At 49.5% G+C, this 15,922-nt stretch overlaps 1 protein-coding gene across 1 annotated transcript; it reads left to right on the forward strand.

The window, feature by feature from the left end:
* Positions 1–1,163: 1,163 nt before the first annotated feature.
* On the forward strand, positions 1,164–4,157 carry LOC137562446 (mucin-4-like). Its single transcript, XM_068273792.1, has one exon. It carries the CDS (start codon positions 1,164–1,166, stop codon positions 4,155–4,157), a length of 2,994 nt encoding a protein of 997 aa, XP_068129893.1.
* Positions 4,158–15,922: the final 11,765 nt, after the last annotated feature.

The following is a 15,922-nucleotide window of genomic DNA, read 5'->3' on the forward strand; positions in this document are numbered from 1 at the left end:
CATCTGTTGGTTTGAACGCGGGGCCAGCCGCACCGCTGTCAGAGCATGCGGCGGTTTCCCCGTGTTCAGCCATACTGCTAGTGGTAAGCCCATGTGTGCAAACCACCGCGTCGGACGCGGAATCCGCCGCCTTGTTCACTGAGCATGCGGCGGTTTCTCTGCGCTCCGTCAGGCAAGTGGATGCAGGCCCATGCGCGCAAGCTGCCATGTTGAACGCGGAATCAGCCGCCTTACTCTGAATACTCGCGGCGGCTTTTCCGCGTTTTCTTACACTTCAGAGCTCACCTCTGGTCACAGCGCTCCACGCCACCCTCCATCCTCCCGATACTCCCTCCTTCAGAGCTCACCTCCGGTCACAGTGCTCCATGCCACCCTCCATCCTACTAATACTCCCTCCTTCAGAGCTCACCTCTGGTCACAGCGCTCCATGCCACCCTCCATCCTCCCGATACTCCTTCCTTCAGAGCTCACCTCTGGTCACAGCACTCCATGCCACCCTCCATCCTGCAGATACTCCTTCCTTCAGAGCGCACCTCTGGGCACAGCGCTCCATGCCACCCTCCATCCTCCCGATACTCCTTCCTTCAGAGCTCACCTCTGGTCACAGCACTCCATGCCACCCTCCATCCTGCAGATACTCCTTCCTTCAGAGCGCACCTCTGGTCACAGTGCTCCATGCCACTCTCCATCCTCCATCCTTCAGAGCTCACCTCTGGTCACAGTGCTCCATGCCACCCTCCATCCTCCCGATACTTCTTCCTTCATAAGATCACCACCAGTCACAGTGCTCCATGCCACTCTCCCTCCTCCCGATACTCCTTCCTTCAGAGCTCACCTCTGGTCACAGCGCTCCATGACACCCTCCATCCTCCCGATACTCCTTCCTTCAGAGCTCACCTCTGGTCACAGCGCTCCATGACACCCTCCATCCTCCCGATACTCCTTCCTTCAGAGCTCACCTCTGGTCACAGCGCTCCACGCCACCCTTCATCCTCCCGATACTCCCTCCTTCAGAGCTCACCTCCGGTCACAGTGCTTCATGCCACCCTCCATTCTACCAATACTTCCTCCTTCAGAGCTCACCTCTGGTCACAGTACTCCATGCCACCCTCCCTCCTCCCGAAACTCCTTTCTTCAGAGCTCACCTCTGGTCACAGCACTCCATGCCACCCTCCATCCTCCCGATACTCCCTCCTTCAGAGCTCACCTCTGGTCACAGCGCTCCATTACATCCTCCCGATACTCCCTCCTTCACAGCTCACCTCTGGTCACAGCAGTCCATGTCACCCTCCATCCTTCTTCCTTCAGAACTCACCTCTGGTAACAGCACTCCATGCCACCCTCCATCCTCCCGATACTCCTTCCTTCAGAGCTCACCTCTGGTCACAGCGCTCCATGCCACCCTCCATGCTCCCGATACTCCCTCCTTCAGAGCTTACCTCTGGTCAAAGCACTCCACAGCACCCTCCATCCTCCCGATACTCTTTCCTTCAAAGCTCACCTCTGGTCACAGCGCTCCATTACATCCTCCCAATACTTCCTCCTTCACAGCTCACCTCTGGTCACAGCAGTCCATGTCACCCTCCATCCTTCTTCCTTCAGAACTCACCTCTGGTCTCAGCAGTCCATGCCACCCTCCATTCTCCCAATACTCCTTCCTTCAGAGCTCACCTCTGGTCACAGAGCTCCACGCCACCCTCCATTCTCCCAATACTCCTTCCTTCAGAGCTCACCTCCGGTCACAGTGCTCCATGCCACCCTCCATCCTACCAATACTCCCTCCTTCAGAGGTCACCTCTGGTCACAGCGCTCCATGCCACCCTCCATCCTCCAGATACTCCTTCCTTCAGAGCTCACCTCTGGTCACAGTGCTCCATGCCACTCTCTATCCTCCTTCCTTCAGAGCTCACCTCTGGTCACAGCGCTCCATGCCACCCCCTCCTCCCTATCCTCCTTCCTTCAGAGCTCACCTCTGGTCACAGCGCTCCATGCCACCCTCCATCCTCCCGATACTTCTTCCTTCAGAGATAACCACCAGTCACAGTGCTCCACGCCACCCTCCATCCTCCCTATACTCCTTCCTTCAGAGCTCACCTCTGGTCACAGCGCTCCACGCCACCCTCCATCCTCCCGATACTCCTTCCTTCAGAGCTCACCTCTGGTCACAGCGCTCCATGCCACCCTCCCTCCTCCCGATACTCCTTCCTTCAGAGCTCACCTCTGGTCACAGCGCTCCATGCCACCCTTCATCCTCCCGATACTCCTTCCTTCAGAGGTCACCTCTGGTCACAGCGCTCCATGCCACCCTCCATCCTCCTAATACTCCTTCCTTCAGAGCTCACCTCTGGGTACAGCGCTCCATGCCACTCTCTATCCTCCATCCTTCAGAGCTCACCTCTGGTCACAGCGCTCCACGCCACCCTTCATCCTCCCGATACTCCCTCCTTCAGAGCTCACCTCCGGTCACAGTGCTTCATGCCACCCTCCATCCTACCAATACTTCCTCCTTCAGAGCTCACCTCTGGTCACAGCACTCCATGCCACCCTCCATCCTCCCGATACTCCTTCCTTCAGAGCTCACCTCCGGTCACAGTGCTTCATGCCACCCTCCATCCTACCAATACTTCCTCCTTCAGAGCTCACCTCTGGTCACAGCACTCCATGCCACCCTCCATCCTCCCGATACTCCTTCCTTCAGAGCTCACCTCTGGTCACAGCGCTCCATGCCACCCTCCAGCCTCCCGATACTCCTTCCTTCAGAGCTCACCTCTGGTCACAGCACTCCATGCCACCCTCCATCCTCCCGATACTCCTTCCTTCAGAGCTCACCTCTGGTCACAGCGCTCCATGCCACCCTCCAGCCTCCCGATACTCCTTCCTTCAGAGCTCACCTCTGGGTACAGCGCTCCATGACACCCTCCATCCTCCCAATACTTCTTCCTTCAGAGATCACCACCAGTCACAGTGCTCCATGCCACCCTCCCTCCTCCCGATACTCCTTCCTTCAGAGCTCACCTCTGGTCACAGCGCTCCACGCCACCCTCCATCCTCCCGATACTCCTTCCTTCAGAGCTCACCTCTGGTCACAGCGCTCCATGCCACCCTCCCTCCTCCCGATACTCCTTCCTTCAGAGCTCACCTCTGGTCACAGCGCTCCATGCCACCCTTCATCCTCCCGATACTCCTTCCTTCAGAGGTCACCTCTGGTCACAGCGCTCCATGCCACCCTCCATCCTCCTAATACTCCTTCCTTCAGAGCTCACCTCTGGGTACAGCGCTCCATGCCACTCTCTATCCTCCATCCTTCAGAGCTCACCTCTGGTCACAGCGCTCCACGCCACCCTTCATCCTCCCGATACTCCCTCCTTCAGAGCTCACCTCCGGTCACAGTGCTTCATGCCACCCTCCATCCTACCAATACTTCCTCCTTCAGAGCTCACCTCTGGTCACAGCACTCCATGCCACCCTCCATCCTCCCGATACTCCTTCCTTCAGAGCTCACCTCCGGTCACAGTGCTTCATGCCACCCTCCATCCTACCAATACTTCCTCCTTCAGAGCTCACCTCTGGTCACAGCACTCCATGCCACCCTCCATCCTCCCGATACTCCTTCCTTCAGAGCTCACCTCTGGTCACAGCGCTCCATGCCACTCTCTATCCTCCATCCTTCAGAGCTCACCTCTGGTCACAGCGCTCCACGCCACCCTTCATCCTCCCGATACTCCCTCCTTCAGAGCTCACCTCTGGTCACAGCACTCCATGCCACCCTCCATCCTCCCGATACTCCCTCCTTCAGAGCTCACCTCTGGTCACAGCGCTCCATGCCACCCTCCATCCTCCCGATACTCCCTCCTTCAGAGCTCACCTCTGGTCACAGCACTCCATGCCACCCTCCATCCTCCCGATACTCCCTCCTTCAGAGCTCACCTCTGGTCACAGCGCTCCATGCCACCCTCCATCCTCCCGATACTCCTTCCTTCAGAGGTCACCTCTGGTCACAGCGCTCCATGCTCCCGATACTCCCTCCTTCAGAGCTTACCTCTGGTCACAGCACTCCACAGCACCCTCCACATCCTCCCGATACTCCTTCCTTCAAAGCTATCAGGAGGAAGTATCAGGAAAATATAAAGGGGTGTGGAGCACTCAGACGGAACTGAATCTCCACTGAATCTCGCTCTTACATGCTCATCCTTACTTACTGAGGTTGAGGGACACTGGAGAGCGTTAGTGATTTGGTAAACCCCCACTAGACTTTTTTAAAAAAATATCTGGCTTATAGGTAGCAAGCCTTCACTTGGGTCATAGCAGAACATAGCAGTGGTTGCTGAAAGGATAGTGAATTAGTGGAATCACCCAGGCCCAGCAGTGAGAATTTTTCTTACCAGCACGCAGTCTGTCCTGAAACGTATGTTTTTGCTGTGGTTGTGCATGTGACTGTCATTGTACAAATAGTTCCATTTGTCACTGTAATTACTATGTCTACCAATTCTGTATTATGTACCAATGTGTATATTTTGTACTCACCATTGCCTGTATTATTATGTACCGCATGTTGGTACTTTATAAAGCAATAATAATAATGCAAATTTTAATCTGCTATGTTCTGATATGACACAGACAAAAGCTGCAGAGATGTTTTTTTTTTTTTACAAACACATTTCAAAGCTTACTGGATTACGTATTCTCTCCGGAGTCCCACCTCAGAGTTTCCCAAAACTCTGGCACCAATACCAGTTACCTGGCTGTCCTCCTCATCTCTCTGTCTGCAGTAGTGTCTGAACCACACCAGAAACAAGCATGTCACTTATCCAGTCAGATTTTTGTCAGAAACATCTAAACCCGCATACTTGTTCAGGGTCTGTGGCTAATGCCACTTTCACACTTACCGCATAGCGTCACACAAAGTTACCGGAATTCCGCTGCAGAAGCAGTGATAGCCCTGTGAGGCTATCGCATTGATCGCGGTTCAGCGGGTCCCTTCTGGATGAGGCCAGAGCTGCATGGCGTAGCGTGCGTTAATAGTAGTAATACACACAGTATGCCTCACTGAACGGCCGCACCTCAGCGGTAACATGTGCTGCGCAACTGTATTCAGGAAGTGTGAACAGGGCCTAAAGTAATGTGTTGCTACATTGTAACTGGGGAAGTGACGTTGGCACCAATGGTTTCCTGCGATCACGGTGTCCTAGCGGGGAGATTAATGAATGGGAATAAATCTAATGATCGGCGGTGGTATGCGGCGGAAATCAGCGAGCGGGAGGAAGCGCAGCAGCTCTATTTAAGAATAAACACTGTTTTTGAACAAAAACAGTCTTTATTCTCGGCGGACGAGAACAGATTGGCACAGGGGACATTATCCCCTGCAGCCAATCCCCCATGTTACCAGCAACATCACACAATCGCCTGCACAGCCCGTAAGCTGCAGGGACGTGACTATGGACGTCTATGCGGCTGTAGCAGCTGCCGCTGCGGACGAGAAGCTCACGTTCCAGCAGCAGAAATGGTTAAACCAGTGGGCGAAGTTGCAAAAATAAAATCTTTACTTGAAATGTTTCTCATTTAAAGAGGAACTCCAGTGAAAATAATGTAATAAAAAAAAAAGTGCTTCATTTTTACAATAATTATGTATAAATGATTGTCAGGGTTTGCCTATTGTAAAATTTTTCCTCTCCCTGATTTACATTCTGACATTTACCACATGGTGACATTTGTACTGCTGGCAGGTGATGTCACTCTAAGGAGATGCTGCTTGCTTTTGTGGCAGTTGGAAACAGTTGTAAACAGTTATTTCCCACAATGCAACAAGGGTTAACAGACAGGAAACTGCCAGGACCATGGTCCTTACAGTTTTCTGTGTGAGGGGTTTCACCCCACTATCAGCTATACAGCGCCCCCTGGTGACCCGTTTGAGGAAAGGAAAAGATTTCTCCTGGGAAAGGGGTTATCAGCTACTGATTGGGATGAAGTGAAGTTCTTGGTTACGGTTTCTCTTTAAATTAAGCATATTACTTTATTAATCCGGGGCAGATGATCAGCAGGGCAGCCAGGCAACTGGTGTAGGTTACAAGGAAATAAATATGTCAGCCTCCATATACCTCTCTCTTCAGTTGTCCTTTAAAGTAATTCAGCTGAACACTACAAGAGGAAACGTTGCTGAACACTACAAGAGGAAACGTTATTGAAATCCTATCTATGATAATTGATATATACTGTATCTCTGAGGATGCTTGTCTTTAATGCACTCTAGAGATCTCCAATAAGTGAACTATACCATATAATAATAACAATCTATTACAGGAGTTTTAAAGGGACTTTTGAAAGAATATAAAACGTGTTTTAAATCACCTTAAATTAACTTTGCATTAAAAAAAAAAATGTTCACAAATTGTAGTTTTTGTAAAGTACATAAAAAAGATATTTACTTGCTGTATCAATACATAGATTGTAGGCGACCCCCAGCTGCCCCTCCTCCCCAGACTCCCTATACTTGTATGGATGGGCAAAGGTCACGTGACTGTACTAAGATAGGAGGGGGCGTATGGTGGCCACACTTGGCATAAGACCTTAGCAAGTGGGCAGAAGGGCCCTCCGGTCATGGGGGGAAACCAAGGGGATGTACGTGGAGGAACCTCATCAAGCCTTTGCTGGGGGCCCCATGATTTCTGGTTGCACCCTCCCCCCTGTGAAGTAATGCCTCCCTACCAGACTGACAGCTGGGGGAGTGCTTGTAACTGACTGGGAGTGAGCAGACAGCAGGAGGTCACTGAAGATCTATGAAGTGATGTAGCAGTGGTTTCATTTTTTTTTTTAATTTTGAAAAAGCTACAATATTTGATACAAAACTTTTTTTTATGCATAATTAATTTAAAATAATGTATATATATATATGTATATCTGCCTGGACTGGGGCATTAAATGACAGTATATTCATTATATTGTAGTCTTTGTAGTCTTTGTGTTTTTCTGTCTCATAAAGGATTATGCACAGAATTTTCCACTGTGTCAGAATTCCCCTCTCTGCCGACTTCCTGAAAATAAACAGAGACTCCATGGAAAGAGCCTGATTGCCCTGAAGTCACAAGAGTGCTACTGTGTGTGTCTGGCTGGCTGACCAGAGGTGCGAGATCTCCGATCCGAAATCCAGGCCCATTCCCAATTTCATGCTGGAATATCTTGGGAATCAGCCAAGCATGTCGCATCCGCTGCCTCGCCAACCCAACGCCGCACCCCTAATTTGCCCCCTCCGATTATCCTCTGCTGGCTCTGGGCACACTCCTTCGTCCATACACATGCTATAATAGTCCATAATTGCGCTCATATGCCGCCCACCGAATGAGATATGCGAGAACTCCATACTTCCCATACTTCCTCATTCACACCTGACACTGTACCTGTCTGTGTGTGCAGAGAGGCTTACCTGTACCACCACCTGTTACTGCTATATGGTACACTGCACAACATGCTGCACTCCATACTTCCCATACTTCCTCATTCACACCTGACACTGTACCTGTCTGTGTGTGCAGAGAGGCTTACCTGTACCACCACCTGTTACTGCTATATGGTACGCTGCACAACATGCTGCACTCCATACTTCCCATACTTCCTCATTCACACCTGAGACTGTACCTGTCTGTGTGTGAAGAGAGGGCCACGGCAGAGAGTGTTACCTGTACCACCACCTGTTACTGCTATATGGTACGCTGCACAACATGCTGCACTCCATACTTCCCATACTTCCTCATTCACACCTGAGACTGTACCTGTCTGTGTGTGCAGAGAGGCTTACCTGTACCACCACCTCTTACTGCTATATGGTACGCTGCACGGCATGCTACACTCCATACTTCCCATACTTCCTCATTCACACCTGAAACTGTACCTCTGTGTGTGTGAAGAGAGGGCCACGGCAGAGAGGCTTACCTGTACCACCACCTGTTACTGCTATATGGTACGCTGCACAACATGCTGCACTCCATACTTCCCATACTTCCTCATTCACACCTGAGACTGTACCTGTCTGTGTGTGCAGAGAGGGCCACGGCAGAGAGGGTTACCTGTACCACCACCTGTTACTGCTATATGGTACGCTGCACAACATGCTGCACTCCATACTTCCCATACTTCCTCATTCACACCTGAGACTGTACCTGTCTGTGTGTGAAGAGAGGGCCACGGCAGAGAGGGTTACCTGTACCACCACCTGTTACTGCTATATGGTACGCTGCACAACATGCTGCACTCCATACTTCCCATACTTCCTCATTCACATCTGAGACTGTACCTGTGTGTGTGAAGAGAGGGCCACGGCAGAGAGGGTTACCTGTACCACCATCTCTTACTGCTATATGGTACGCTGCACAACATGCTGCACTCCATACTTTCCATACTTCCTCATTCACACCTGACACTGTACCTGTGTGTGTGTGCAGAGAGGCTTACCTGTACCACCACCTCTTACTGCTATATGGTACGCTGCACAACATGCTGCACTCCATACTTCCCATACTTCCTCATTCACACCTGACACTGTACCTGTCTGTGTGTGCAGAGAGGCATACCTGTACCACCACCTCTTACTGCTATATGGTACGCTGCGCAACATGCTGCACTCCATACTTCCCATACTTCCTCATTCACACTTGAGACTGTACCTGTCTGTGTGTGCAGAGAGGGTTACCTGTACCACCACCTCTTACTGCTATATGGTACACTGCACAACATGCTGCACTCCATCCTTCCCATACTTCCTCATTCACACCTGACACTGTACCTGTCTGTGTGTGCAGAGAGGCTTACCTGTACCACCACCTCTTACTGCTATATGGTACGCTGCACGGCATGCTACACTCCATACTTCCCATACTTCCTCATTCACACCTGACACTGTACCTGTCTGTGTGTGAAGAGAGGGCCACGGCAGAGAGGGTTACCTGTACCACCACCTGTTACTGCTATATGGTACGCTGCACAACATGCTGCACTCCATACTTCCCATACTTCCTCATTCACACCTGAGACTGTACCTGTCTGTGTGTGAAGAGAGGGCCACGGCAGAGAGGGTTACCTGTACCACCACCTGTTACTGCTATATGGTACGCTGCACAACATGCTGCACTCCATACTTCCCATACTTCCTCATTCACACCTGAGACTGTACCTGTCTGTGTGTGAAGAGAGGGCCACGGCAGAGAGGGTTACCTGTACCACCACCTGTTACTGCTATATGGTACGCTGCACAACATGCTGCACTCCATACTTCCCATACTTCCTCATTCACACCTGAGACTGTACCTGTCTGTGTGTGCAGAGAGGGTTACCTGTACCACCACCTCTTACTGCTATATGGTATGCTGCGCAACATGCTGCACTCCATACTTCCCATACTTCCTCATTCACACCTGAGACTGTACCTGTCTGTGTGTGCAGAGAGGGTTACGTGTACCACCACCTCTTACTGCTATATGGTACACTGCACAACATGCTGCACTCCATCCTTCCCATACTTCCTCATTCACACCTGACACTGTACCTGTCTGTGTGTGCAGAGAGGCTTACCTGTACCACCACCTCTTACTGCTATATGGTACGCTGCACGGCATGCTACACTCCATACTTCCCATACTTCCTCATTCACACCTGACACTGTACCTGTCTGTGTGTGAAGAGAGGGCCACGGCAGAGAGGGTTACCTGTACCACCACCTGTTACTGCTATATGGTACGCTGCACAACATGCTGCACTCCATACTTCCCATACTTCCTCATTCACACCTGAGACTGTACCTGTCTGTGTGTGCAGAGAGGGTTACCTGTACCACCACCTCTTACTGCTATATGGTATGCTGCGCAACATGCTGCACTCCATACTTCCCATACTTCCTCATTCACACCTGAGACTGTACCTGTCTGTGTGTGCAGAGAGGGTTACGTGTACCACCACCTCTTACTGCTATATGGTACGCTGCACGGCATGCTGCACTCCATCCTTCCCATACTTCCTCATTCACACCTGAGACTGTACCTGTGTGTGTGTGCAGAGAGGGCCACGACAGAGAGGGTTACCTGTACCACCATCTCTTGTCGCTATATGGTACGCTGCACGGCATGCTACACTCCATCCTTCCCATACTTATAATAATAATCCAAACATTTATATAGCGCTTTTCTCCTGTCGGACTCAAAGCGCTCAAGAGCTGCAGCCACTAAGGGCACACTTAAGAGGCCACCTTGCAGTGTTAGGGAGCCTTGCCTTGAACTCCTCACTGATACAAACCCTGGTCTTCCATGTCAAAGGCAGGGCCCTTACCCAGTACTCTATTCAGCCACTTCCTCATTCACACCTGAAAGCAAGTGTGTGTGTGTGTGTGTGTGTGTGTGTGTGTGTGTGTGTGTGTGTGTGTGTGTGTGTGTGTGTGTGTGTGTGTGTGTGTGTGTGCGTGCGTGTGCGTGTGTGTGTGTGGTTGGTGTGTGTGTGTGTGGTTGGTGTGTGTGTGTGTGGTTGGTGTGTGTGTGTGTGGTTGGTGTGTGTGTGGTTGGTGTGTGTGTGTGTGGTTGGTGTGTGTGTGTGTGGTTGGTGTGTGTGTGTGTGTGGTTGGTGTGTGTGTGTGTGTGGTTGGTGTGTGTGTGTGTGTGTGTAGAGAGGGCCATGGCGGAGGAGGTTACCTGTACCACCACCTCTTGCTGCTATATGGTACGCTGCACGGCATGCTGCACTCCATCCTCTTATACTTCCTCGTTCACACCTGAAACTGTTGCCATGAAAGAGGAAGTGTCAGGAATATGAAGTGTGACATGCTGTGCAGTGGCAGGAGGCAGTGATGAAGGTAACTTTACAATTCCTGCTATTATTCTTTCCTTGCAGGCAAAAATATATGGGCAGGACAGAACACATTTTTACTAAATGCATCAAAGTCTATGGGTATGTGAAAATACATTTATTTCAAATGCATTGATGTGATTGGGAATGAGAAAGCACCATTTGAAGGAAGTTCTTACGTTGTTATGTCTGTATTGTGAAACTCCCTCTCCATCTATACAGTGCATCCGGAAAGTACTCACAGCCCATCACTTTTGCCATGTTTTGTAATGTTGCAGCCTTATTCTAAAACGGATTGAATTCATTTCTTTCCTCAGAGTTCTGCACACGACACCCCATAATGACAGCATGAAAAAAGTTGGTTTTGGCAAATTTATTTAAAAATAAAAAAATTGAGAAAGTACATGTGCATGTGCTGCAAAGAGGAATGGGGGAAACTGGCCAAGGAGAGGTGTGCCAAGCTTGTGGCATCAGATTCAGGAGGACTTCAGGCTGTAATTTCTGCCAAAGGGGCATCCGCAACGTATTCAGCAAAGGCTGTGAATACTTATATACTTGGGATTTCTCTGCTTTTTTATCTGTAATAAATTTGGCAAAACCTCAAGTAATCCTCTTTCACGTTGTCATTCTGGGGTGTTGTGTGCAGAACTCTGAGGAAACAATGAAGGCCATGCATTTTGGAATAAGGCTGTAATATGACAAAATGTGGAAAAAGTCATGCGCTGTGACTGCTTTCCGGACACTCTGTATGTAGGGAGACCTCATCAGGATCCAGAGGCTTCCCACTGCCAACATTTCTGGCATATCCCTGAGCAGATCTTATAGCTGTGACTGCTTTCCGGACACTCTGTATGTAGGGAGGTCTCATCAGGATCCAGAGGCTTCCCACTGCCAACATTTCTGGCATATCACTGAGCAGATCTTATAGCTGTGTGGATTTCCTGCTAAAACATCGTTTCATGTCTTTGTGGTATTATTGGAACTGTATATATGTGCCCATGACTGACATATAGCACTACTTTCATGCATGAACACTCAATAAAGGGCTGGTCAGATTTGTACCAGTATCGATCAATAAACACTCCTTTATATGGGTTTTACTTTATTTATTACTTTTTATTGTATATGTTAAATATTTGACTGCCTCTTGCCATGAGCGGAGGTAAAATTAAAAACAGGAAGCAGGAAAGAAAAAGGGAATATGTGGTAAATATATATACGTCCCCGCGATTGCTCAATCCTTCTGCAAGCGAAGGGATTGTGCAACACACAAGATGCAGATCAGCTTCACTGGACTCACATAATTACCAGAATTCCAACATCAAACGACAAGAGGCCACACCCACAATCAGAATAACTCCCACTCTGACTTCTGATTGGCCAGAAACTTCCACCTTGCTGCGGGGGAAATCAGCTGCACAAAGCAGGTGCACTAGCTGCTGATTTTTACATGATATATGCCATTATACTTTGTAAAATATTCAGCTGAATTGAATACACGGCATTTTGTCACTTAAAGAGACACTGAAGCGAAAAAATAAATAAATTATGATATAATACATTGGTTGAGTAGTACGGATAATTACTAGAACATTAGTAGCAAAGATATTTTTATTTTCAGTTATATAGTGTTTTTATAACATTGCATCATTCTCTAATATTTGCAGTTCACACACTACTCAGAATTATAAATTATTTTACAGAGCAGGCCAGTGAACTATTGACCTGCCCTCTGGAGAGAAAATAAAATACAGTGACTGACAGTTGAGATAACAAGCTTCAGAAGACAGAGCTCTCTGCAATTTTGAAAGTCATGGAGCTCAGAAGTTCTTTTGCATAGATAACAACTGGAGTTTCTGAACTCTTCCTGTACTGGAAACAATATTAGACTGTCTCTGCTCCTAATGTTTTATTTCTTAGCTGTACTACACATACACATCATTATATCATCATTTTTTTTTAGCTTCAGCGTCTCTTTAACAAGGGTGGGATTTACCTTTTCTCACTGTGGATTTTGCCCAGTCAGTCTTGCCTGTTTACACTGTACATTTACATTTTCTGCCTCTTGAGAAATGTCCCTTGGTTTGTAGATACACGCCGGCCTGTCCTATCAGAGTGCAGCGAGCATGTGTCCCTTCACTGATAGCAGACGTGACCACATCATCACCAGCCCTGGAGTGGGAACCTGTTTCGGGTGGGGAGGGGTGAGAAGGCGGGGCCTCCTCTGACTACAGGTACTGCCCCGACCCTCCCCCCCCCCCCCCGCTCTAGTTTAGGTCCCATTTGCGACGGATCCGTTTGGCGCAGAGCGGACAGTTCTGGGAGCGTTCCTCTCCATTATACAGTCGCGGACGCATGACACCAGAGGTGGCTATTGGTGACGCATGACATCAGAGGTGGCTATTAGTGATGCATGACACCAGAGGTGGCTATTGGGGACGCATTCACTCGTCCTGAGAAATGCAGCAAGTTCAGACTCTGTGATTGGTTTTTAAATAAGTTGAAGTGGATCCAATTTTGAACATTGGGATCCGCTTCCTGCGCTTAGCAGAGCTGGGGTACATTTTGGGAACTGAGTGTCACACCTGCGTTTCACCAAACTGACCCCCCCAGGCTGTACACACAATGACCCCCCCAGGCTGTATACACAATGACCCCCCAGGCTGTATACACAATGACCCCCCCCAGGCTGTATACACAATGACCCCCGCCAGGCTGTACACACAATGACTCCCCTAGGCTGTATACACAATGACCCCCCCAGGCTGTACACACAATGACCCCCCCAGGCTGTACACACAATGACTCCCCTAGGCTGTATACACAATGACCCCCCCAGGCTGTACACACAATGACCCCCCCAGGCTGTACACACAATGACCCCCCCAGGCTGTACACACAATGACCCCCCCAGGCTGTACACACAATGACTCCCCTAGGCTGTATACACAATGACCCCCCCAGGCTGTATACACAATGACCCCCCAGACTGTATACACAATGACCCCCCCCCAGGTTGTATACACATTGACCCCCCCAGGCTGTACACACAATGACTCCCCTAGGCTGTACACACAATGACCCCCCCCAGGCTGTATACACAATGACCCCCCCAGGCTGTATACACAATGACCCCCTCCCTCCCCCCAGGCTGTATACACAATGACTCCCGGCTGTATACACAATGACCCCCAGCTGTATACACAATGAACCCCCCAGGCTGTACACACAATGACTCCCGGCTGTATACACAATGACCGCCAGCTGTATACACAATGACCCCCCCCCCCAGGCTGTATACACGACTCCCGGCTGTATACACAATGAATCCCGGCTGTATACACAATGACCTTCCCAGGCTGTATACACAATGACTCCCCTAGGCTGTATACACAATGACCCCCAGCTGTATACACAATGACCCCAGCTGTATACACAATGACCCCCTGCTGTATACACAATGACTCCCGGCTGTATACACAATGACCCTCCCAGGCTGTATACACAATGACTCCCGGCTGTATACACAATGACCCCCAGCTGTATACACAATGACCCCCTGCTGTATACACAATGACTCCCGGCTGTATACACAATGACCCTCCCAGGCTGTATACACAATGACTCCCGGCTGTATACACAATGACTCCCAGCTGTATACACAATGACCCCCAGCTGTATACACAATGACTCCCCCAGGCTGTATACACACAGGGCCGGCGCTACCATTAAGGCAAAGGAGGCAGCTGCCCTAGGGCCCCAGAGCTTGTAGGGGCCCCCAGTGGCTACAAGAGGAAAAAAAAAATTTCAAAATCGGCCTTATAGTTTTTGAGAAAATCGATTTTAAAGTTTCAAAGGAAAAAAAAACACATTTAAAAACCTGCCGAATTTAATGGTTAATAGCAAATCCACCTTAAATGCTAGAAACCCTACATTTGCAGGGTATGTTAAGGAGATCATTAGGAATAAGAGGAAAAAACAATTTTTCAAAAAGACCTTATAGTTTTTGAGAAAATCGATTTTAAAGTTTCGAAGGAAAAAAAGTATACTTTTAAATGCGGTAAATGTCACTTTTAGTAGCAAACCTAACGGTAGTGTAATTTTACATGCATCAAATGAAAGCGCAATAAATTTCCTGACGGGGTTTCCAGGGGGTCTATGCGCAGCCGCAGCGCTTTGGCCAGGAATCGCTATACAGCCGCAATATGGCTGTATGAAGATCCCTGGCATGTTTTCCTATTTTCCCAAAAAAAATTTTTTTTATGTTTAGAGTGTGGGAATTTAAAAAAAAAATTGTGGGGTCCCCTCTCCTGAAACTTTTTAACCCCTTGTCCCCCATGCAGGCTGGAATAGCCAGAATGTGGAGCTCCGACCGATTGGGGCTTCACACCCTGACTATACCAGCTGCAAAAAAGGTCTCTTAATGCCGATTTTTGTTCCGGGGTATATGTTGGGGGGCCCCCCAGGTTTATTTTGCCCTGGGGCCCCATTGTTGCTTAAACCGGCCCTGTATACACAATGACCCCCCCAGGCTGTATACACAATGACCCCCCCCCCTCCCCCCAGGCTGTATACACAATGACTCCCGGCTGTATACACAATGACCCCCAGCTGTATACACAATGACCCCCCCAGGCTGTACACACAATGACTCCCGGCTGTACACACAATGACCGCCAGCTGTATACACAATGACCCCTCCCCCCCCCCCCCAGGCTGTATACACAATGACTCCCGGCTGTATACACAATGACTCCCGGCTGTATACACAATGACCTTCCCAGGCTGTATACACAATGACTCCCCTAGGCTGTATACACAATGACCCCCAGCTGTATACACAATGACCCCCAGCTGTATACACAATGACTCCCGGCTGTATACACAATGACTCCCGGCTGTATACACAATGGGCTTGATTCACAAAGCGGTGCTAACCTACTTAGCACGTCTAAAGTCTTTAGACGCGCTAACCAGGGTGCTAAGTAGGTTAGCACCAGATTTCTCAATCAGATCGCGCGCTAACTTTGCGCGCACAAAGTTTTACGCGCGCAAAGTTTTACGCGCGCTAAGTTCCATAGGCTTTAATGGGCACTTCGCACGG

The sequence above is a fragment of the Hyperolius riggenbachi genome, chromosome 3 (assembly GCF_040937935.1).
Source record: "Hyperolius riggenbachi isolate aHypRig1 chromosome 3, aHypRig1.pri, whole genome shotgun sequence".
NCBI classification, from domain to species: Eukaryota; Metazoa; Chordata; class Amphibia; order Anura; family Hyperoliidae; genus Hyperolius; species Hyperolius riggenbachi.

Bases quoted from the DNA above. Each gene is read 5' to 3' on its own strand.
- LOC137562446 (XM_068273792.1), top strand. From the start codon at position 1,164: ATGCCACCCTCCATCCTCCCGATACTCCCTCCTTCAGAGCTCACCTCT.